At 42.7% G+C, this 24,454-nt stretch overlaps 1 protein-coding gene across 1 annotated transcript in view; it reads left to right on the top strand.

The window, feature by feature from the left end:
* Cul4 (cullin 4) overlaps nt 1-24,454 on the top strand; it is a 50,587-nt gene that overhangs the window by 3,214 nt on the left and 22,919 nt on the right. The window contains exons 2-7 of the mRNA XM_070531543.1: nt 8,244-8,464; nt 8,926-8,994; nt 9,075-9,148; nt 11,903-12,065; nt 13,549-13,721; nt 19,094-19,274. Coding sequence (XP_070387644.1) covers nt 8,244-8,464; nt 8,926-8,994; nt 9,075-9,148; nt 11,903-12,065; nt 13,549-13,721; nt 19,094-19,274 — 881 coding nt within the window. The remainder of the gene's footprint in view (nt 1-8,243; nt 8,465-8,925; nt 8,995-9,074; nt 9,149-11,902; nt 12,066-13,548; nt 13,722-19,093; nt 19,275-24,454) is intronic.

Here is a 24,454-nt window from a genome sequence, read left to right as displayed (position 1 = left end):
TTCTTTCTTAGCTAATGATCACTAGAATTTTTAAGGAACAGCAAATAAGGTACAGGAAAATAAGTATCTGGAGTAATTAAAGTACCATAAGACTTCACATATCGCGCAGGTTCACATTTGAATTTCGCCTTGTAAAACATACTTTTCATACTATGTTCAAGTACTTAGAACTGAAAATTCAGCAAGTTGGTGTAGATTGTGAATAAATGGCAGTATGACCAATGAAGATAGAGAACTGCATGTTTCCATGCAGCAGTGTTGGGTCTAACTTTTTTTATTCCTTTGCAACCCCAAAAATGTGCCACATATTCATCCTCACAATGTATGCCTAACATGGTAGATTCTTTAGCTAAAATGCAGTGGCGAACCACAGCATTAACTATGAAATGTACCTAAGCCATATACAGCACACATATTTAATGTAATAACCATACCTTTTACGTATATATTATTATTCTTTTGTCAACATTTGGGCCAGAAGTACGGGTGCAGCTATTCCATGGATAAAAAGGCTGTTTATTTATTTATTTATTATTTTTGTTAAAGATTTTATCATGGAAGTTCACTTTTTTTTTTCCCACTCAGTGAAACTACCATATAGCCCGATATAGGTTGTAGTGATAACGCTGACAAATGCAAAGTACACAAGCCTACAACGAAAATGCATTGACAAGCTTAGGCAGGTCTTGTTACTTCCCTCACAGATAATGTGACTGTTTTCACCAATTAAGTTTAAGGGTAATGCTTAAGCATAGCTGAAATCTAAAGATACTTTGTTGAGAATCTTGCACTGTAAGTTCGATGTGCTGCTGTTACATAGTGACAACTGCATGAAGCCAGCCTGAAATTAAGCTGTGGTAATCACAGGGAAACCATAAATGTGAAAATAATAAGGAAAAGGGAAATTGATTTGGATGAAAGAACAACTTTGATGAAAGATAATAACAGAATATATAAATCTACATAGTTCATCATCTACTCTCTTCTACTCAGTCCCTACCAGTTAATAGCAAAAGTCTGGTGCAGGATTAGGTTCCAAAGCAGACTGGTGCACGTGTGTTAACCTGCGAGCCCAACAGGTGGCTTCGGCAGATGTCTTGAGCTGTCGCATAGCCACTCTAGCTAGGCAAGGCTGCCTATCTTGAAGCACCACAGAGTGCAGAACACCCTGAGTATTTGGTAGGGGAAACAGTACATGAGACGAGGACAAAAAAAAAAAAAAGATGGACAACACATGTGCATACTCATCATCATCATCAGCCTATTCATGTCCACTGCGGGACGAAGGCCTCTCCCTGCGATCTCCAATTACCCCTCTCCTGCACCAACCGATTCCAGCTAGCACCTGCAAATTTCCTCATTTCGTCGCACCATCTAGTCTTCTGCCGTCCTCTACTGCGCTTCCCTTCGCTTGGTACCCATTCTGTCATATGAATGGTCCAACGGTTATCTAGTCTGTGCATTACATAACCTGCCCAGTGCCATTTTTTTCTCTTAATGTCTATTAGAATATTGTATATCCCCGTTTGCTCTCTGATCCAAACTGCTCTCTTTCTGTCTCTTAAAGTTATGCCTAGCATTCTTCGTTTCATTGCTTTTTGCACGGTCCTTAACTTGTTCTCAAGCCTCTTTGTCAGCCTCCAAGTCTCTTCGCCTTATGTCAGCACCAGTAAAATGCACTGATTGTATACTTTCCTTTTCAATGATAACGTGCGCAGACTAACAATATCTTTATTGCAATATATACACGCAGTATATAGAACCAGGGCAGCCCCTGCACGCATCTAGCATATAGTCAAAGATAGAGTCATTGATGAAATGTTTTGTGTAGAAGGGCAAATCATCGAATTTAGAAGAGTGTTTTTCCCTCAGGAACGTTCTGTGGTGCACTTTCTAAGAATGTGATTTCTTTTTTGCTTAGAGCCATCGAAGCCGTGCTCAGACATGCATTGCCTTTGAGAATTGCATGTGCTTTGGCTATAAAATGCACGTAAACTTGTCAGTATCTGCCGATATCCTTACATGTGCGAAAGTCTGGCATGCATGCACAGATGCCACAGTGTAGTGCCAAGTGGCATCCTTGCTTCTGCCGAAGGTTCTTTTTCTGTTCTTTAAGGCGAAAATTGAGGCACCATCTGGTTTGGCAAATGTACATCTTCTCGCAGGACAGTGGAATCTCATACACGACTATGACGGTACTATTCACATGCTGTCTCGTGTGCCTGATAGTGCACTCATCCTTTTTGGGTCCTTCTTGGTTCACACGTCTGCAGAGACAGCCTAACTCGTTTGGAGCTGAACAAAAGCAACAGAAACTCCTACTTGCTGAGTGACTATTTTGATCCTGTGAGATACAATGTGGACGTAAGGAATTACACTTGTTCCTGACCAGTTGCAGTTATTCCGCCCACGTTGCATACTTTTGCGGAAGGATTTCAGGATCATTTCCGCTAGGTCTTGTATTAGTGGGACAGGAAATACCATGTCAGTTAAACTTCTTTCTTGAGTTCTGAAGCTCTAGTCAACCTTGTGGAAGCACAAACTTGAAAGGGCGCTTTTAAGTGCTGCAATTTCTTTTGCTCGTTTGACAAGTTTCGAGTGGGCTCAGTTAAAGGAAAGCAGGCCTTATTCTGGGCATGGTGCATATTGCCAACACACATGGTCATTGAGAAGAGTTAAGTTTGTGTCCAGAAACCTCAGGCTGTCGATCCTTCGGAAACTCACTTGTGAGGGTAAAATTGAACAGCACTCGGGCAGAGATGGCAGATATGGTCTTAACCTGGGAAGCAAGGTCACAAGCTGTTTTGTTGAACACTATTAAAAACTCATCTACATACCGGAAAAAACATGCATGTTGCACCCGGAATGTTCAGCTTCGAGGCACCTGTCCAGATTTCCCACAAGGAGGTTGCTAAGCACAGGCACTAGACAAGAGCCGACACATAGACCCTTTTTTTTTTTTTCACACTCACTTCATTTTTGAAAGTGATCACAGTGGACTGCAGCTAGCACACCAACAACTCAATAAAGTTGTCGATGCTGATCCCAAATAAATTCTGGAACTTCACGCTTCTGGCCACGTCAATGGCTTCCCTTTTGATAAGGCCACAACTTTGCTTGTGGCAAGGAGTCATACAACTCTTTTATGTTGATGTAAAAACCTGAAAGGCTTCCTGCATTGCCCTCCTTAAAGTGGCTGGTCAAGTTGCTAGCGCTGCGGATCAAAAAAGGCTCCTCAATGCTGAGCGTTCGGAGCGCCTTCATAAGGAAAGTTCCGAGCTACAACTACCAAGTGCCGCATTCAGAAAATAATGTAGAACTGAGGTTGAACAGTGCAAATAAAACAAGGACATGAGGAAACAAATACCACAGGCAAGCGCTGACTGCCAACTGGAAGATTATTTGAAATTTTCCACCCATTTTATACATTTTCCAGCATAGGCATACATACAGCAGTCGCAAATACATCTGCATACATCATAATCTTTCATTCAAAAAAGCTATTTCTTTTTCCAACAAGGCAAGAGAGGGAGCCGCTTACACATTTATCTCCTTCCTTTCTAATGTAATAAGCCTCTATTATTTCCCTAGCCTTCGTACCTTTTAACTCGACAGCGTTAAGGAGCCCGTGTTGCAGAAAATCACATGTCGGCATCCCACGTCAGACATCATTTAGGCAAAAAGATTTTCAAACCATGTATACCCAGGCCTTCCACGTGATGCAAGGAATTGACTGAAATAATTGAATTTCTCAAGCTAAAATGCGTCGAAAAATTGTAAACTACTACTTGCAGCTCTCGGATTGTGATTTGACTATACGAGAAAACATAATTCTGTTACAAAAAAACTCAGAGAAACCGCTTCACACACACAAACCAGCCATGGCGTTCATAGACCGGCTGCGGCGTCCACCATTTCGCGCGTGCCAGCGTGATAGGTGTCTTGGGGCCCACGCAGCTGTGTGCCTGGTTCCTTGCAATAGCTCCAGCTGGCGCTCGCCTCCGCCGCGTCACGCTCCACGCAAGAGGCCGTGGTTCCACGACTAAGCTCGCCTTCGTGCAGAGCGTTCGCGGCAAGTGTTTCCTGGTAAACATTACGGTTACATAAGCTCCAGTTTGCCGGGAAACGTGAGAAGCAGCCGGGGACCTTTGAATGCTGCTCTGTTCCACTCTTGAAGGCAAAGCTTAAGCGTCCTCTAAATGTTACCTTTCCCTATGAATTTCGTTTTTTCAAATATGGGAGTGCACGGACACTTGTTACAATGTCATGCTAAATGACTCCCATAGCCATTTTTTATGTTACTGCCTTGTTGACAAGCTCTGTCATTGAAGCACTGTCCCATTTGCCCTGTGCAAGTTTTCCTACAGCTCATCGGTATCTGATAGATAATGTTGCGCCTGCAATCAGTGAAACGAGATTTCTGATTTGTGGTGCACAGGGGCCTTTCAAGCATTTTCATACGATTGCATATCGAGAAAAGCTTGTAAGGGGCACTGAAAAGCAGATTAACGTTATGTCTATTGGAAACTTTCTTTAGATTCTGTGACAACTTGTGCAGGTATGGCACCACCTGCACTGGTCTCATGTCTTTATTCTTTTCTTTGTGTGCTGGTTTGGAACTTATTCTTTTTTTCTTTCTGTGAGATGGCTTTGCATACTGAAGTGATGACAAAACAGGGAAAACCTTCATTGTGTAAGCGTGCTATCTGATTTTAAAAACTTTGCTCGCACTCGTGCTCACACGACTTAGCGCTGCCTTAATGCACGTGGTTGCTATGCCCCTCTTAATCAATTTAGAGTGTGCGCTGTCGTAGCGCAACAACGTTTTCTTAGATCTTGGATGATATGCCAAGCGTACATGCTCATTCAAAGAAAAATAGACATTAATATTGAGAAACTGAATGCTGTTGTTAATTGGCAATTCGTACGTGAACTAAAGTCCTCCCGAGGAGTTGATGAACATGCTCAAAATTTATTCGACGACTGTGTCATGAAAATGCATACAGATATCTTTCTTCATAACAATTAAGTAGTCGTCAGTGTACCTAAACACTTGCGTTACAGGTGTGTTCACCAACTTAGCAGAAATTACATTGTCAATCGATGATAAAAAAAAATGTCACACCAAGGGGGCTATGGCTGACCCTATACAGATGCCGGTACGTTAGATGTAGAACTGGCCATCATAATTAATGGCAATTGAATAAAGATAAAAATCTAAAATTGTCGCTGTTCACACCTACAGAATTCTGAAAATTCCATTCTCCCAGATCTTCTATCCTTTCATGCACAGCGCACATCAAGCCATCATGCAGCACAGAATAAGATAGGTCCTCTACCTCTATTGAAAATGCGGCTAGTGCAGTGCCTTGGTCTTCATTTATCACCAAGATAGCTTCAGAACTTCTTACCAGAAAAGGGTAATTTATCTGCAACTTCTTCGGATGGTCTTGTAGAGCTTTTCCTACATGGCACTACCATGACATCTTCTCGGACACAATAACCCTAAAAGGGTATTCAGGCTTGTGGGTTTTGCAACTGAAGAAAACTTCAAGAAACTCTGTCTCAGCTTTGTTCACAAGCTGCCATAACGAGTTCAGGTGCAAGTGTTTGAGTAACTTCAGGGCGGCCCTCTTTTGCTTTTTCGGTTTGAAAGAAACAACTTTGAAATTCTTCATTATAGCTTGCTTGGATTTTTGATTCATTAGGTTTGTAGGTGGAACAACAAAACCGCCTTCTTTATCTGCCTGTAGTACTTCAAGCACATCATTCTTCAGGTTTGTTACACTTTTCTTTATGGGTGGCGTACCTAATTTTCCACATTGTGCATGCTTTAGAATGCAGTCCTCAGCTCTGTCTCCTATGCTTCTACCCATGGCTAGGAGCTGTGGAGCAGTAAGCTTTGTAAGCTTTGGCTCAAAACCGTATTTTGGGCCTTTTTCTAGGGTTCTCCTAAGTTGATCTGGAATTGTAGCCTTTCCAAGCATGGTGACTATGTTGGTACTGGTGATCCTAGTGCACGGCTTCGGTAAAGAGATCCTGGTGCATTGCCACAGGAACTCTGTAGATTGCCTAGCAAGTTTCTTGTATTCGTGCAGTGTTCGATCCTTTTTACAGGGGTCTTTTCTTTGGTCAACAAGTTTTTTTTTTTCAGACTTCAGTAATTTGCACATCCTTTTTGCGCGTCCCCAAGAAGGTTCTAGGAGACCAAAACGTGCTATGGCTTCAGGTGGCGTGATGCATCTCTTCAGGTAGTTGCCCAAGGAACGCGACTGGCAAGTAGGTATGGCGATGAGGTTGACACATACGTATGCTGGGTCTTGCAAGGCTGGTGATGAGAGGAAGGAATCTTGTTTCACTGACTGCAGGCGCAACATTAGCTATCAGATACCACTGAGCTGTGGAAAAACTTATGTAGGGCAAAGGGGACAGTGTTTCAATGACAGAGCTCGTTAGCACAGCAGTAACCTAAAGAATGGCTATGGGAAGTAATTTAGCAGGACATTGTAACAAGTGTCCCTACACTCCCATATCTGAAAGAACAAAATTCATAGAAAAGGAAAATGTAAGAGGGAAAGGGAAATAATAGAGGTTTATTACATGAGAAAGAAAGGAGATAAATGTGTAAGCACTCCATCTCTTGCTGTCGGAAAAAGAAATAGGTTTTTTGAAGGAAAGATTGTGATATCTAATTTTGCAGATGTATTTGTGACTGCTGTGCGCATGCCTGTGCTGGAAAATGTATAAAATTGCTGGAAAAATCCATACTTCCAGTTGGCAGTCAGCACTTGTCTGTGGTATTTGTTTACTCATGGCCTTGTTTTATTCGCACTGTTCAACCTCAGTTCTAAATATGAACCAACTAGCTCTCATTAGAAATAATGGTTCTAAGCCGGCAACTGTCCTCGTGGGTTTTTGCAGTAAAAAAAAGTACCTCTAAGCAAAGGCCCACACTTAATAGACTTCTTTAGGGTGTTCAAGTTTATCTTCTTACATGTCTTCCGCAATTTTTTTGTTCCAGGAAAGTCTGTGTTCACGTACATAGCAAAAAATATTTTTGAGTGTTGGTTTTGTTATTACATGATGAAATAGTAATGGACCTTTTGGGGTTAAACTTTTTACGAGACTGTTTCAGAACAGAAAGACCCTGCTATAGCTTTTTTGCAATTCTGCCGACTCTTCTTACAAGCATTGCTTGCTTATTAAATGACTGTGCTGCAATAGCTCAGCTGAGACCTCATTGAAACCGCTTACATACATTTCATGCGTGATCAATGTCAGTTGCATTTTCCTAGTACTTTTCAGTAGTAGCTGTGTTTTATTTCTTTATTCTTTATGCACTCAAATCCCACTGTTCCAGCAGGTTGGCATTATTGCAATTGGTATAAAGCAGAATAAAACATGTCAGCAGAGTTGCAGCTCACAGTTTCCACAGGTAATACTATTTATTCCATAAGAGTTTTTGAAAAGAATGAAAATCTAAAGAGATTTGTCTTTGGGAAGTATTCCTGAATGTTGAAATCATGGTATCTGTAGGCAGATTTGTGATGAGGTGTGGCCTTAACTACGATGAGGCCACAATTGCAGTTTATTTATTATAAATCTTATATAGGAACTTTAAGTGGTTATTATGGCATAAGCCTCAGTAATATGCAAGTTCCTAAGCAGAGAGTTTTTAAATAATATACGCTAAAAGGAAATGTAGCACTAATGTCGTAAGTTTCTGTATTGCTCAGTCACCTTGGGAGTGATGAGAAGCACATTGATTAGCCTAACTTTGCTCTTCTGGCATCAAACATTCTTGTGGATTATTATATTTTTATTGTGGTATCATCGTATGGCAACACATGGTTTCAGTTAACCTCCAATTTCTGGCAAGTCAATGCTTTCCAGTACAGTCGAGAGCAATTTGCCCGAAATAGTAAAAAAGTCATTATACATAGCAATTGGTTCTTGCCGATCTGTCTCTAGATTTGGCAATGTATAAATTTATAAGTGCCCCAATTTATGCATTGGAAATCTTGCAACAAAATAATAGCAAATATAGAACACTTAGCTGCTGTAAGAAAATGCGAAATTTAAAAAAGAGCAATAATAAAGGTTGCAACATACATTTAAAATTATGGGCATATCCATGTACTATGCATAATTCGGACGGTGGCTGAATGAGTGTGCAGCAGAATTCGTTCTGGTAATGTTAGTGCAAAACTGTGGTGCTGAGTGTTTGCGTTGTATGTGCACAGAGCGGCCACAGTTGCCTGAACGGTATGCCGATGAGGCGTGGGCGCAGCTGCGCGGTGCTGTGGTGGCTATCCAGCAGTCGCAGCCCATCTCCACATCCCAGGAGGAGCTGTACCAGGCGGTGGAGAATCTCTGCTCGCACAAGATGGCGCCACAGCTATACGACAACCTGCGCTCTCTCTGCGAGCAGCATGTCCGCTCCGCCCTCAGCACCTTCTCTAGATATCCTTGACAATATCTATTTCTTTTCTGGGGCCACAGTATCGATTACAGTGATGTGTACTAACTTTCACTCGGCATTGCAACTAAGGTACTTGCTGTTGTGGCTAACTGGCTGTGACATTCTAGCGCCTACCTCAAGGTTGCGGTTTGATTCCCAGCCACAGCAACCACATTCTATTGGAGTCAGATTGCAAAGGCACTTGTGTACTTAGATTCTGGCATACATTAATGTACATCAGATGGTGAAAATTATTCCGGAGCTTTTCACTACAGCATCGCTAATAGCCCATGTAGTGCTAAAAAAACTTTGTTGAAAAAGATTTGTAAGGTGGGGTTTAATACTGGAGACATTCCATAGCTTCAATGAAATGGGTTGCAGTGCCCCTTTAGCGCAAGTGTGCACTCACCAATGTCTATAAAAGTTTTAGTGTTGTGTATCAGCTTCCTTGACTTCTTAGCACAGATTCTCTCGATAGTAATTTGTTTTTGAAGCTTATGAACACGTGCTGGCAGTCTCATTGCCAGCAAATGGTGAGCTACCCTTTCTCTTGCTTGGTTCACTTGCAAAGCTCTGTTCTGAATATTCCTGTTTTTCATTGTTACATTTACAGATTATGATTCGAAGCATATTTCTGTTTCTGGATCGAACATATGTGCTCCAAAATGCTGCAGTAGCTTCTATTTGGTGAGTAATAAGGTGTCACAAATGATAGCAGAGAATGCAATGTAAAGTACAAGTCAAACTTCTGTGTCAGTCTCTTGCACATCATCTTTATATTTTCCGTGCCATTATGCTGAAAGTGAGCCGAACACAGCATGACTCAGAAGACTCACGGGAACAAGGGTTTTGATGAGTACGATTATATGAAGCCAACAGGCAGGGAAGCCTAGGAAAGCATAGGGTAAACTAACATTTTTTTATTGTACCATAGAATTAATTAGTGAAGCGTGAGATCAGTTACCTATTTTCGTGCAACAAAAGTATGGGCCTTCTTGCCTACACATGCACAGATGCATGCAGATGTTGAATACTTGTCGCATGTGAAGATTCTGTTTGGCATGCATGTATTTTTCTCTTCTCTTTATCCCGTTCACTCCTCCCACTAACTGAAGTTTTATTCTTCCTCTGTCTTTATTCTGTTCTCGTCTTCTGCTAATTTAACCCCTTGAGGGTCAATTTTTTTCACCATATACGACCACCCAGGGTCGATCTTTTGTTATTGCAGATGCCAATTCTCCTTAGGGACCTATTACGAAAAAAATTTACCGTAATTTTTCTAGGGTGACCTTAAAGTGAGAAAAAAATATTTTGTGTTGGTATATATGTACTGTTTGTTCATGAATAACAACAATAAAAAAAGGAAATAAACTTAAAAGAATTAAAAATTTGGTGCATTCTTATACACATAAGACTTAGAAAATGTGCACACGAGAATATTTCATAAGTGTCAGATGTTCCTGCTCTTGGACTAATATTTATGTCCATAGCGTAATCGAACTGCATAGGTGCACACACTCAAGAAAACTGTGTGGTTGTATGCCCGTCAAAAAAGCACAACGTGTGACAAACTTCTGCTAATCTTCATTTTATCGCCAACCAGAGGCAATTAGTTTTCGCGAGTGTCAAAAAAAAAAAAGAAAGAAAGAAAGAAGCAACGGAAACGTATGCATGGCGGCATCCTTCCTGTGCGCGCCCCCTGTGAGCACTAAATGAGCGAGAAAGAGGCGGTCACCCTTTGAGCGATTAGTAATGAGATAGCCATCAGTTTTGCAAGCGCAAGAAGCCGAAACTGCCCGCGGAACAAAACCCAAACCGCTGCCCGTGCATCAATGCGCTAGCGGTAGTATATAGACGCACGGGAGCAAACTAGCTCTAAAACAAACCCTGCAACAAAAACCGAGAAGGGGAGGTGCGAGAAAAGAATTCGCTGTATTCCCACTTAGTGGCAGCACATGACAGAAAAGTAAAAGTTTGGAAATTGGCGCGCTTTTTAAACGTACAGACGGCGCCGTAAATATACGACATAGTCAGCGATGACATTAAGACGTTTGCAGGGACAACATGGCCACAATTAGTACATGACCGGGATAGTTGGAGAAGTATGGGAGAGGCCTTTGCCCTGCAGTGGGCGTAACTAGGCTGATGATGATGATGATGAGTGCAGCGTATATACCTCACGCTGATGATCACGAAAGCATTACGGCGCTGTGTTCCATGAAAACTGCTGAAATCTCAAACCAAATGCCGTGCGCCCTCCCTCTCAAGAAAGCTCTGCTCTTAGCCAGAGAGTCAAGGTTACATGCACAAATGCCTCTACATATAATCATTCACCGTGATACGGGACTTTGGTAACTTATCCAATGCAGAGTTGCCAATGCCACCACTGAAAGTGTGCCATGCAGAAAAAAAGAAACAAAAGAAAGAAAGAAAGGGAGGGAAAATGGAGGCAGGGCTCATGAACGTGATGTGGTCCCTTGGCTCCAGTACGGGAGATAGCAGGGAGGGAACGCTGCTTGCAGGTACTAGTCGAGAAGTATGTCTCTTTGAGCAGTTGCACTCGCCTTCTGGGGATATGGTAACAGGGCATTCAGTTTTTTATATCTCCTCCAATAATAAACCGAATGAAAAATTTGTTTTGGCAAAATGATCTCCACACGGCATTTTACTACTTCGAATGTATAACCAAAATTTACATTGGGGCCTGGTGACGGACCCTTTAAGTGTGTTGTTGCTCTGTGTGTATGTAGACTCACTTCCTGAGTGAAAAAAGGGATCTCTTCTTTCTTTCTTCTTCTTTAGCCCTGAAGATTGACATTGCTGTACACCCTTAAGCAATATGAAAGGGAACACCCAAATTGCTTTCAAGAGACCCTAGCGGCTAAACATCCATGTTCCATAAAAATGTGTTCAATGAAACTAAAGGTTCTATGGAAAGCTAATCATTGCATATTAATATGTAGGATGTGAATCCACATGCCACAAGTAATTGCTGCTTGAAAACAAATTCGTTGTTCTCTGTCATAATGCTCACGACTGTACATAAATAGTGCACATCAAACTGCTACTGGTGCAATTGCAGTCTAGGTAATCTTTCACACCTAAGTCATGAGTATCGGTCATAGTGAAGGCAAAATTCAGAGCTGCCATATTTGTGGGCAGGGCATACTACCTATGTGCAACCCTCTGTAGAAGTTCAGAGCACACAACGAGAGCCATATGGCACCCCTCACACACCTGGCCTTCCAATGTTTGGCAAGCTATAGGTCATGGCTGAGGTTTCTCGGTCACAGGCTTGTTAGCCTACAGACTTTTAAAAAGGGTTTATGTCTGCAACGGCTGAAGGTGAACTTACCTTCAGGTGTTTTTCCTGCCTTGAAACAGCTGCAATTAATGTGTTCCCACTTTTTCTCACTCGTCTTTGACCGATGCTCTTTACAGGGATGTGGGCTTGGAACTGTTTCGCACTCACATAGCCAGCAATCCCGGTGTGCAGAGCCGTACCGTAGATGGCCTACTCGAATTGATTGAACGCGAGAGGGGTGGTGACGCCGTCGACCGGTCCCTCCTAAAATCTCTTATTAGAATGCTTTCAGACTTGCAGGTGAGTCCTGGACACAATGTGAACACCTTTCTGGTGTACACTCAAAACAAGATTTCTGTATGAATAATGAATGACCAGCCTTAAATTAAGGCATAGTTAGGTGCTGTAAGTTGGCTGTCTTATGCCACCATAATTTTCCCTGCCATGCCACGCAGTAAAATGATTTCATGGTGTTTCACAGTGCATGGTTTCTTGGCAATGCTTACAATCCTTACTGCCTTGCTGCTACATTTAGGTGCAAGCTGGCACTGAATAAAACATTAAGGCACATTGAAAAAAGCATTAGGGCACACTGAGGGGTTCACCCGTAGATTTTTTCTGGTGTACTGCCCAGAAAACACTTATCTTATTTTACTGGCTGGTTATTTTTTGCTCTTGCAAATTGGAAGTGAGGAAGAGTAACGCCAGGAAATTTTGTTTAGCAGGTCAAGTGATCTTAGCCACAAATACATTCAGTTCAGTATGAAATATGTACAACTACTAACAGCTTCTACAACTGAATTTTCGTGCTGAGAGATTATAGATTATAGAGATTAATTGACGCATTGCTGTGCCCTGACGTTTGCTGCCCTTACGAAGACAAGTCCCCTTGTTGAAATCGTGGCTTAAGTGACATTCCTTGTTTGATCACACTTAATCATTCCGATCCTCCATCTTCCTGTGAAGCTCTCTTGTTTTACGTTGCTGTGCATATCATAAATGTAATGTAATGACTACAGTTCTTTTATGTGTAATTATGTCAGGCGGCATCAAGGCGCCTACATTTGTGGCCCCTTGACTCAATTTACCTGGTAGTTAACAGGCCAGTTAATTTGTTTTCTGCACTTTGAGTGTTGTGCAATTCTAAAATGGCAGCAGTAAGGCAACAAGGGCAGCAGAAGACCTTTAGCTGACAAAAGCCCTACTAAAAAACTAGTTACAATATGTCTGACCTTTAGCATTGGAGTGAGGGCTGCACACGAGGGTGAACATTACATGAGTAATACAGGTACTATATTTGTGAAAGAAAGCAAAATTGTTGTACTTTTGCATTCACAACTCAATGAGTCGACACCCTGCGCTGCATTCCATCTCGAAAGAGTGCAGATTGCAGTAGGTCAGCTGTAAGTTAGCTTGCAAGCTTCTACAGCCAGTCAGGGACCCAAGTTGAGGCGGCGTTTCACCTGAAAGCAACATGTTATTGACTTGTACCTGTGCGCCCAGACAGCAATTATAGCTGGTGACATTATCCTTAAGGCATTGGGCGATCTATGTCGTGTTCTTTAATTGGTTCCTTGAGTAGCTGACAATATTGTGGGTGAGGCTTAGGGTTATGCCTCCCGACCCTGCCACAGTATGGCAGCATGAGTAGCTGACACTGGCTCCACTTGTGTAATGTTTCGCATTTAGCTAACATGCAACATAGTGGCCATGTTTATCTTTGGGCTCCCAGAAACACTTAGCCAAGTTTGTAACATGCATTTGACCGAAAAACTGTTCGCAGATGTACGGAGAGGTGTTTGAAGGCCGCTTCCTGGAGGCGACAGAACGGCTTTACGGGGAAGAAGGCCAGCGACTTCTTCAGGAGGCAGAGGTTCCTGCCTACCTGCAGCACGTCGAGCGCCGCCTGAATGAGGAGCAGGAGCGCCTGCTGTACTACCTGGATCACTCCACAAAGTTAGTAGTCCTATTGTCATCACTAAAGATTCCCCTGCCTTTGGTGCCTTTGTATAAACCTTTTCATTGGGTGAGAAGGAAAGGGTGCGCGGCGAGCCTTTTCTCCTCTCTGGCTTGTGCGATCCAGTGTGGCGTTGCTTGAAAGTATTGCTGTCACATGCTGCAGAACCATTTAGAAATGTTTTAGCTTGTACTTTGTGAAAATTACGCAATATCCGTTCTTACAAGGTCGTTGGGGAACCAGTGTGTAGCCTTTCGGTGCATCAGTAACTACAATATCTGTAAATATCTCTTGGGGGTGCAAACGTGATGCACATCATCAGCCATGGTGTGCATACATGTTGTGAACTATTTTCGGTGTATAGGTTTTAATTGAGTGAAGAGAACTGGCATCTGTGTAATGCCAGAAAATGGAAAATCTCCTCACTATCTGATTGCTTAGCGTAGGAACTAAGACATAAGAGCACATGCTCATGTACAGCCAACCTAAGGCAACCTTGAAGCATGTAAGTGCCAGGTGCTATCAGGTGCTATATGTGACACACCGGCATCGTTCTCATGCATTTCAAGTCTAGTAGACTTGAAATCACTATGATATGTCTATGCTAGCCTCCTTTATGAGGCGGCTGATGGCACTGCCCAACACAGCAATCACTGCGGTTGGTGAAACAGCATAATACATACATAGGCAATGCGCTTTGGCATTGCCTTTTTTGCCCTGTAAAGCCGTAATATCCGAGGGTCGCAAAAAAGAATGCTACAGCTCTTTCAGGGGGCAAAATTTTCGTAATACGGGTGAGTGCGTCGTAGAGAACAGGACAAACAAAACTGGAAGAAAAACAAAATTTGGTTGTCATTCTCTTTCTCGAAAAAGAGAGAGAGCAGGCTAATGCCGCAGTATGACTTTGCATAGTCATGCGGCACAACGTTTATAGATCTATTAACGTTGATGTCGCATGCTTGGACCATGCACTATATAAAATGAAGATATCTGTCATCCGGCATCTACCACTGCTTCAGATGCTCGTGTAGTTTGTAAGCAGTCACATTGCCGGACAGGTGTAATTCACACTGTAGGGTATGCAGTTATTACTAATCAAAACTATTTTTAATCATGTGTGTAAACCACGTCCACTGAACCAAGTAGTCACGCAATGTAATCTACAACTAAGAGTTTGAACGCTTCTCAAAGTATAACAGATCAGTAGCAGATCAGTACCCATGCTGTGACGATCGTCGCGTATGTTTCATTGCTGCTAAACCGCAGCTTAGAACTAAAGGAGGATACTGATGTAAAGTCACATTAGCGAACGGAATTTTCAGAAATACACAATTGAACTCAGAGGATGATTGTAGACTCAAACAAGTGCGCACACATCACGCTGCGTGCTCCGTCCACTTCAACGCCAGCAGAAAGTCCGGTCATGCCAACTTAAATCACTTCAGTACATCTCACAGAATTGCTTTTCACGTAGGAGATGCCCCGTCACACTAAACATACTCTGCGAGCGCGAAAACAAACACCAAAAACCAGCGCCAGGCGTGTATCTGACATACAAGATGGAGACGCCACTGCATACGCATTGTGGTGGCGTCCATGAAAAGACAGCCTATGCAGGTACTACCTGCTCTTAGTATTGCAGCACATGCTATTTTTAGAGCCACCGGTGAGTGAAATATTAAACATTTAAACCTTGCCGGCTTGGTTAATAGGTTGCCATTTTATAACTGTGCTAACATTTATTTCAAAACAACAGAGCAGCTGTTTTTGTTTATGGATAGAATAACGCTTGTATGCTCAGCTTCTGTTTCTAAATTCTTGCACAAAAACTGCATCTTTACTATGATATCACAATTTGCATGGCATACTTTGTGTTCAAACCACAATGCATTGGTGGGCTAGTTGGTGCGAATCCATAATTACTTTGTGTGTTAGCAGGAATCGTCAATGAGGACAATTTTTTTTAAAAGGAAAAGTAAGTGAAATCTACTAACTGAATTTTTTGTACTCAATCTCACATCTTTTGGTTTTCCAACAGGTGCTATACCAAGTGTTTCACTTTTAGATTAACAGAATTTTGAATTATTACCTTTGGCACTTGTCACAAGTCTACTTACCGAGCCAAAATACTCCAAGTGGTTTACTTAGACTGTAAATCAATACACATACTTGAACAATTAACAAAAGTTTAATAATTGTTTTCAGTGAAATAATTTAGCAAGCATATTGCAATACATGAATTAAAGCCAGTGATTTCAGAGAGCACATTCATTTGGAACAAATTTTGAAACTAGCACCAGTTTTGAGATACGCGCAATCAAACTTGCAGTAACAAGGCACAGTTGTTCCACTTACTTTTCTAACAATATGCCTCTTGATGCCTTGAAGCTGAAAAGTTACTGGAATACCAATTAATTTCGTTGCAAACATTGGGAACATATATCTTGAAACTGGTGTCATCTTCAGAATTAGTTCCAATTGAATTTGACTTTAAAAGTCACCACTTACGATTTGTCAATTATAATATGTGGCTTAACGTAAATAGTACAAAAGTTAATTAGGAAAATCTTTTTATTAATCAATATTCACTCATTTCTTGTGCATGTGTCTGCCTCTGAGAGTAATTTGGCTCAAGAAGTTAAATTGTGCTACATGTCATGAGTGATTTTTAAGAATTCTGTTAATGATGAAATAAAATGCTCCGTATATTGCCTCCAGGAGTTCTGAACAATGCACAAGCAGAAACCACTGACTGGCCACTGTCAGTGCAAAATGACTCATTGAGCTAGTTGGTTCATAATCATAGTGCACTGATGAAGAACAATAAACTCTTTATTATACTCATTTCTGCCATGGTCATCTTTTAAATTGACTCTTATTGATCTTGATCTATACATATACAGGAGCTGGTACAGAGATTTGACAATGCTACCACCACCTCATATCTCACTTATGCTACCTTAAAGGGACACTAAAGGCAAATGTTAAGTGAAGCTAAAGTAATAGATTAGTTCGAGAGAATCTCTAAAGCGTCAATATTATCCTGAACGAAGCCTTAGTAATTGACAAATTGAGGTAAGTACAGGACACCATTAGAGACTCCCCTGAGCCATTCGAGTTCTTGCCTGATGACGAAGGCACTCCTAATTTAATTTCTGTCACTAGTAGTCAACCACTCGTTATAAAAACATAATTGTATTGCATTATAGGATGAAAGAAAATGCTACTTGTCTAGTTTTATTTCATCTTTAGAAAAAAGAACTGATTGACATTACGTTTCACAAAGACCCGGGCGGCCAAAAAGTTTTGCTCGTGTCATTAGTTTAATTATCACATAATGCTACGCTGGTGTTGCTGGCTCGCGAAGCTTGCTTAAACTGCAAGTAGTAGAGAAGTCCACTTCCATGTGTTGTCACGGGATGCCCGTACAGTTCACGCCACTTGACCAAAAGCAGCTGCAGCGGAGAATCCACTGCTCTGTCGTGGCTTGGTTTCTCCCTGGCCGGGCGTTTGCATTTTGTGCAAAAAACTGTACCGCCATCTGTCGGGTACTGTTTTACTCACCGATGGCAGCAAAGGGCAATGATTGATGGGATATCCAACATCACCGCTCTCCGGTTGGGCAGCAGGAGATTTTAATTGCGATAAAGGTACTCAGACCCTTCAGATACAATTTTCTCGTAAACTAAGGCTTTCCTTGGCATGAAACAAGCATTGTGAGGTTTCTGGAATGGTATTTAAACAGTCTACGTCAAGTTAGCATTTCCCTTTAGTGTCCCTTTAAATTAATTTCTGAAGAATGCCATGTCTGCAGTATCATAAGAGTACAGTCAAACCATAATGTGATATGCGTTATATGTGTTATCGAATCTATCGCTGTCTGTTATAGCAACCAGATTTCTATTTATATACTAGAACTTCAAAGCACTGCCTGTAGGAATTGCACACACATATAAGTATCATTTTTCAAAGCATTGTACCGATGCAGATGACAATTCACACCTGCTTCATTGAAAGAAGAAGAAAAAATAAGAGAGAACAAGTATGCGTTAATTCATAAAAGTGTAGAAAACTTCCACGGGAGCTTTCAGAACACTCAAGCACCTGAAGGTGGTTACTCCACAAGGGCACTTCCAAAGCTATGCGAAAGGAGTTAGATTCATTGTGGTGTGATGGGTGCCAAACAGAATGCATGAGAGAAGGGGATGGACAATGATGCTACTGACAACTATAATACACTATTACAACTGAAATAAATAGATAAAGCAATCAAAGGGGACCGGGAAGAGGGTAGAAAACAAATAAGGGACACCAAAAATTGTTCTCTCACACCATCAGGATGTCGCCACATCCCTCACATTGTCATTTAGCTCAATGTCATTTCAGGTAATCCTTTGGCCATCTCTCAGCAAAGCAAGAACAGAGGTGCTGCACCTCCCATCACAACTGTGCTGGCTCCACACTAGTCTTTTCGCCATTTAGTGTGTGTTAACGGTAAATTTAGTTTTGCCTGTTAGAAACACTTCATTTACAACTACATGTACATGTAGCTGCATTGTCTGCTTGCAGTAAGTCCACATGTAATCATCTGTTTGTATATATAGCCACTGTACGTGATATGTACGTATTGTCATTTTCATTAAAATGGGTGAAAGTGAAGTCTGCCAACGTGGCTGAACTTTTCTGTCTAGCTGGGGGTAACATTTTATTTAGGACATTTCGATTCCTTAAAAAGAAAAGCGGGAGGGGGCACTACTGTTCCGATTTACTGGAAATTCAAGGTACAACAGTTTCTCAATTCTAAGCACTTTAACAATTTGAGGCCTCAGCCTCATTTCTTCAGGTCAAATTGTGCACGGATGTCAGAGCCCTTCTTTAAACATACCAGGTACCCACCAGACAACTCTTCATGATGACCAGCGGCACCGCGTTCTTTAGAAATAAGTTCAAATTATAGTCATTTTCTCTTTTACACATGGTCTTTTGTGCTGTGGTGCATATGGTAATTACACTTTGAAAAATAAACACGATTATAAATACCATTTTATCAAAGGTGGTGACTTTGCGTGCCAATTCTGATAGCAGTGCACCATATGTGTTCTCGTAAAAGGTTCAATTTAGTTCGCAACATGGGCTTATACTGGAGACATTGCTGTGTCATTGTACCCTCATGACTAATAGGATTGCCAACAGTGCTAACCAATAAATGGGTCCAGCAGTTTAAGCTAGCAGGTCTACCAGGAATCTATCGCTTGACTCACATTCATCCTTTTAAATGGTTTATCACCCACTTTTTTTTCGTCCTGCTCTTTGCGTCGCACTGTTAAAGCAAGAGCATGTTACCAGCATAAAATTTCTAATGTAAATGCAGGAAAGCGCTCATCGGCTGTGTAGAGAGGCAGCTATTGGGACAACACCTGGGTCCCATTCTTCAGAAGGGTCTCGACCAGCTGCTGGACGACAACCGAGATCTAGGCCTCATGTACAGCCTGTTCGCACGTGTCAAGGATGGACTTCCAATGCTGTGCACACACTTCAATCACTATGTCAAGGTGCCTGCTTATGCCACTGGCAACTATGCTCTCAATTTATCCTTTAAAGCATGTCATTTTGAACATGTGCCAACTGGCTAAACAAGGTTGTGACAACAGAAAGCAGGAGTGCACACTTCCTGTCAATGTCATGGGCAGTGTCTAAAACATGCGGCGATCATTGTGTCATGGTAAACAGACACCAGTGTTCTGGAGCTGGCCTTTGATCAACCACGCCTTTGACACTCTAAATTCACTGTAGCAGAACAAACTATACTTTTGGCATGCATTTAAACTTGTGCGCAGACAGGCCTCTGTGAATGCAGTGTGCTGCTGTCTTGAAGGCCATGCAAGACTGACGCACACACAGATCCTTGGTGCAGTGTTGTAAAATTGTACAGCACATAGTAAAAAAATTGGTAGTTTTGCCTGAAGGTGAAGCATTAAAAGCGATAGCAAGGTTTAGCGTTGTGCTCAGACTCCTCTGACGATGCACAAGTGCAATATAGCGTGACACAACACCCGAGACAATTGTTGCTCTGCAGCGGGTACCAGGTGTGTCACAACACTAGTGCTGTGAGGAATGCTGGCAACAATGTTACTATTGGCATAAACTTATGCCATCTTTGAATGGTCGTTTCTGAGCGCTATGGAGTGCTCTCGCGAGCGGTGTTGTCTTCGGCTGGTTGAAAGAGGGTGCGCGCCATGCATTCGGCTGGTTCATCTTGATTGCTCTCCTCCATCTTCGAGCGCTCTGAGGCACTCCGAGCCCTGTCGTCAGAGCAGTCGTCAAGATTGAAATGTCATCACAGCGCCGCATCGCTGCTGTTGGTGATGGCCCACCGTAACCTAGGCAACCTATGCCACTGCGTGCTGGCGTCTCGATGAACGCTTGTCCCACTGGCGCGTCCGCCGGTTTATAGACGAAACATCGGACATTGGCAGTAGTCTCGTGGTTTCGCATCTGCCATTTCCTCCTCCGAGAGCGAGTCGCAAGTTCGGCTCGCATGCTTGTCCTCCACCTCTGAGCTCGGGGAACGCCGGATCTGCCCGACTGTGCTTCGGGGAATGAAGGCGACCAGTCGGAAGATACCATTGGTGGTGCACAAGTTGAGGTCGAGGGAAAACCTTCGGGCTTTGTCAATGCCTAAAGAAAAGATAAATAGATTTACTTTGACATTTACTGTCCAATCTGCTCAAATCAATGTATGCACCATGGTGTGGTATGCACGCAGCTGCTCAGCAGGAGTGCTAATACAGTAAAACTTCGTTAATTTGTATTTCACGGGACCAGAAAGAAATATCTGAATTAACGGAATGTAAAATTATCAAAGGTATCAAGAGAACAATAAACAGAGGGTTACTACATGAACACGCATTTATTTACTGAATGAATGTGCAGATTCTGTTTTTATTTTGCACGAAAGCAATGTGGAAGCTGTAATTCTCATCATATTATAACTGATTAGCATTTGCAGCAGCAAGGGCCTCACAACATTTCTCGCACTGCGGCCGCAGCATGAGACCCGCATCTTTATCAGAGACAGGATTTTCACTACTGCGTACACATCCCAATTATTTTTTCATCACTGAGCTGGTTGGCAACATCCATCTTGTCTGTCTTGATGCAGCCGGTGGGTTGATTGCCAGCTTGTGGGCCAGTAGGATCACTCCTCTTCTTTCATAGTTTTTGTCATCTTTGTGACATTGCACACGCATTGCACCTACTCAAAACAAAACTGCTTTACTCGTCACAACCCCTGCGGTCAAAACCATGGTCGCTGTCGTTTTGATCATAGACTGTGATTACGCAGTTCTGAAGGCTCGTGGCCAGTGCTGGGTCACACATAGCAGTAAATGCAAGAATAAGGCTATAAAGGAACAAATAGGCACAAAGCATTCTCGCATTCCCATACAGTTCCTGCTGATGATTATGACGATGCAAACTCCTCTGCATCGTTTCACTTGGACGCTAGTGCTGCTTTTGATCTTTAGAGTAGTACATTTTTTGCTCTTTTTGACCTTTGAGTCATACACTTGTAGCGTTCTGCAAAGTTGCTAAAGGGGTATTCACATGAGAGATGCTTTTAGGGGGTATGGCTGGAGTCGAGTGATGTAGGCCAAAGTTCCCCATAGAGAAGTGCGAGGAAACCAGGGAGGGAGATAAGTGTTAGCAGACTGCATTACCTCTGGAAATAACACCTTGGAATGAACTTCCAAGACACATTGTTGAAATTAATAACCTGGAATTCTTTGGAGAAACATTTAAAAAGAAAATTGCATAGTCATGGGCGTATATTGTTTCATTTGTCCCATGTGACTTAGTACACATATTGTGTCATTTGTCTCATGTGATTTCGCTGTCATGATCCTTGTTTCTTGCCTGCTATTTATATGTATACAATAAAAGCTAATTAATTCGTATTCCGTGGGGTTGCTATGAAAATGTTAATTATACCAAATTTGAACTAATGAAAGTCAGCGAAAAAAATTGCTCGGTTAAGGCGCGTATATAGCATGACGTGCCGTGAGCACGCGCGCACACGCTACTTCACGTTGGCATGAACGTCTATACTTCGATGCACTGGTGCAGCCAACGTAACTGGACGCGGCTAGCGCGGTCCGACGCGCCCGACGTCGAGATGGCTCTTGCTCCATCCGCTCGTTCGTCCGGCTGACTGGGGCGGAGAAAAAAAACATTCGCAGTCTCGCGCGGAAAGCGACGCATCGATTGCGATAGAAAATTAGTAGATAGCTGTACAAAGTAAGGATAATAGTTTTATCAGCTGTATAAACTTGTAAGCATTCGCTTAATAAATAAATTAACAAGCACGGTGTCACACGCGCACAGGTAAACAGGAACGCATCTCGCTTGATGACCGCGGAAACTCGCTGAAAAACACTGGAGTGAGGACACGCAGCAGTAGCAACGAGCGAATTGACGTTCGTACAGCTCTCGCTTCAATACGAACGAAACGTCGAAAGCAAATCGCATATGAAGCTACCGGCACTACGGGCACTCTGCAAACATCGCAGATCGCTTTCAAGATGAGGCCCACGCGGGCGCGCACTTTGGCCACGTCGCAGATCGCTTTCAAGATGCGGCACCCGCATGGCCGCGCCGTAAGCAGTAGCCGCCGAAGATCGTCCCCCGTCCCTTCCTCGCCTCACCCCCCTGCCTCGCGCGCGACAAGAGAGGGCGCGCTCCGCTCTACCTTCCCCTCTCGCGCACGCGAGATTGAGCCGTGTTCGCCGGCTCACCCTCGCACGCTCGTACACAAAGAACACGGCGCGCGGCGACGCCAGCGTGCTCCCGCGCACTAGCACTCTCCCCATCCTCGATTATGCGGAGTTCGAATTATCGGTGGCGGTGCGGATTTCAGTGTGAATTAGCGGGATGTGTTACATATTGCTTTCAATACATTGTTGGACGGACCGCGGCGACTACTTAGAATTATCCGAAATTTTGAATTAACGAGTAGTGAATTAACGAGCTTTTACTGTACATTCGTTTGCAGTTCTTTGCTAAAAGTTTCATTGAGCCATTCACGTTTCTGATCGTCCAGAGTTTTGTTGTTATTCCTCATTGCTTGATGTTAAATGGCATCTCTTGTTTTTCAGTTGTTTGATTTGTTGTTAGTTGTGTTCTCCTGTTTTCGCTCCTTGTTGTTTTTCTTAGCCCTCTCACACAATACTCCAGTTAGAGCCTGGGAGGTATGTTTAAAATAATTAAACAAACAACGAAATAAAATACTTTGGCAGCACCTGCTCTGAACACCGCTCTTCATTTCTTCAAATTCACCTTGTTGTACGCTTCAGATTTAGTGTCCCAAAGGCATGGGAATTGTTCGACCAGCAATAAATAAATAAATAAACAAATAAAAATAAAGTGACATTGTCGCTTAATTTGGCCATCGCTGTGGCACATGTGCAATGTGCCATCACAAATGTGACAGGCCTGTCAACCACAACAATGAAGCGATTGCAATAGTACAGTTGCCACCCTCAAGAGCAGCAATTTGGTCAAGGTTCCCAGACACCAGCGCAAAATTCTGCTGCCTCTTCCGCCAAGCAGGGATTGTTTGTTCCATTCAAACAGAAGGTCCCCTCTCCCCGGGGATGTGCGGCCACGGTGGCACACCATCTCACAAAACCGTGCTGCTGCTGTCACTGATGTGCACTTCCACGCCGACAGCCAGGATTTCTCCCTTGTGTGAATACCCCTTAAGAGTCGGCGGTTACGGTTCGTCAGCCCTTCGTTCGCATCACCTGTCTCTTGTTGAACTCTTATTGATAACGGTCCACAGTGGCATTCTGCCTTTCGAACTTTGCCCTTTTTCTGACGAAGTGGCATAAAAATATGGGTTCACAGCTCTCGGTGCACGGGTGGCCGATGCTGCCACCATAACAGCAGTACCCTTGTAAAATACCAGCACGCCGCAGTAGTTTCCGCTTTCAGCGAACTAGAACACTTTGCTGTCATATGCAGAATGCATTCATGACCGTTTGATTGTAAAATATATCACATGCTCTCGCAGAAAAAATGGCAGCGGATGCACTCGTAGTTTCAAATTGCAGGTGATTAGTATTGGCCGGGCGCTGTTTCGAAGGAGCTGTGATGCCACATTTTGTTCTTTAGATGACGTTTTTAACAGAAACTAGCAGTTATATGCAGAGAAGTGCCAGGAACAAAAATGAAGGTGCTGAAAATTTTATTTTTGCACCAAAGTGGTGTCGAATTCTAACTGCCGAGTCCACATATAATGAGCTACTGATACAACCACTCCTCGTGAAACTATCGAGTTCGTTATAAACCGGTTTGACTATATCTTATTTCATGAAATAATAACTGCCAAAGCATGTTTCAGCGATGAGCATTCTCACTTCTAGTGTTTATTGTGTTGTGTTTTGAAGTTCAGCGATGTAACTGCAAAACTTGCAACACCAAGTATGAGATTTGACAAAAGCATCAAATATTGTTCTCATTAGTTATACAAGAGCACCTGCAAATGAAGTTCATAGTTTGATATTAAATCCCTACACCTTGTAGCAAAGATGGCGAAGTACCCCTGCAGGATGAAGAAATCGTAAAGAAGTCCCTGCATTCAGGAGTGGGGTAACACTGGATGTTTCCTGACTTCTGTCATTGGCACATGCAGTGCAATTGATTCTTTCTGAGCTAAAGCTGGGGTTGATGCCAC

Source organism: Dermacentor albipictus, chromosome 1 (assembly GCF_038994185.2).
Source record: "Dermacentor albipictus isolate Rhodes 1998 colony chromosome 1, USDA_Dalb.pri_finalv2, whole genome shotgun sequence".
NCBI lineage: Eukaryota > Metazoa > Arthropoda > Arachnida > Ixodida > Ixodidae > Dermacentor > Dermacentor albipictus.
This window is presented reverse-complemented; position numbering and strand designations above follow the sequence as displayed.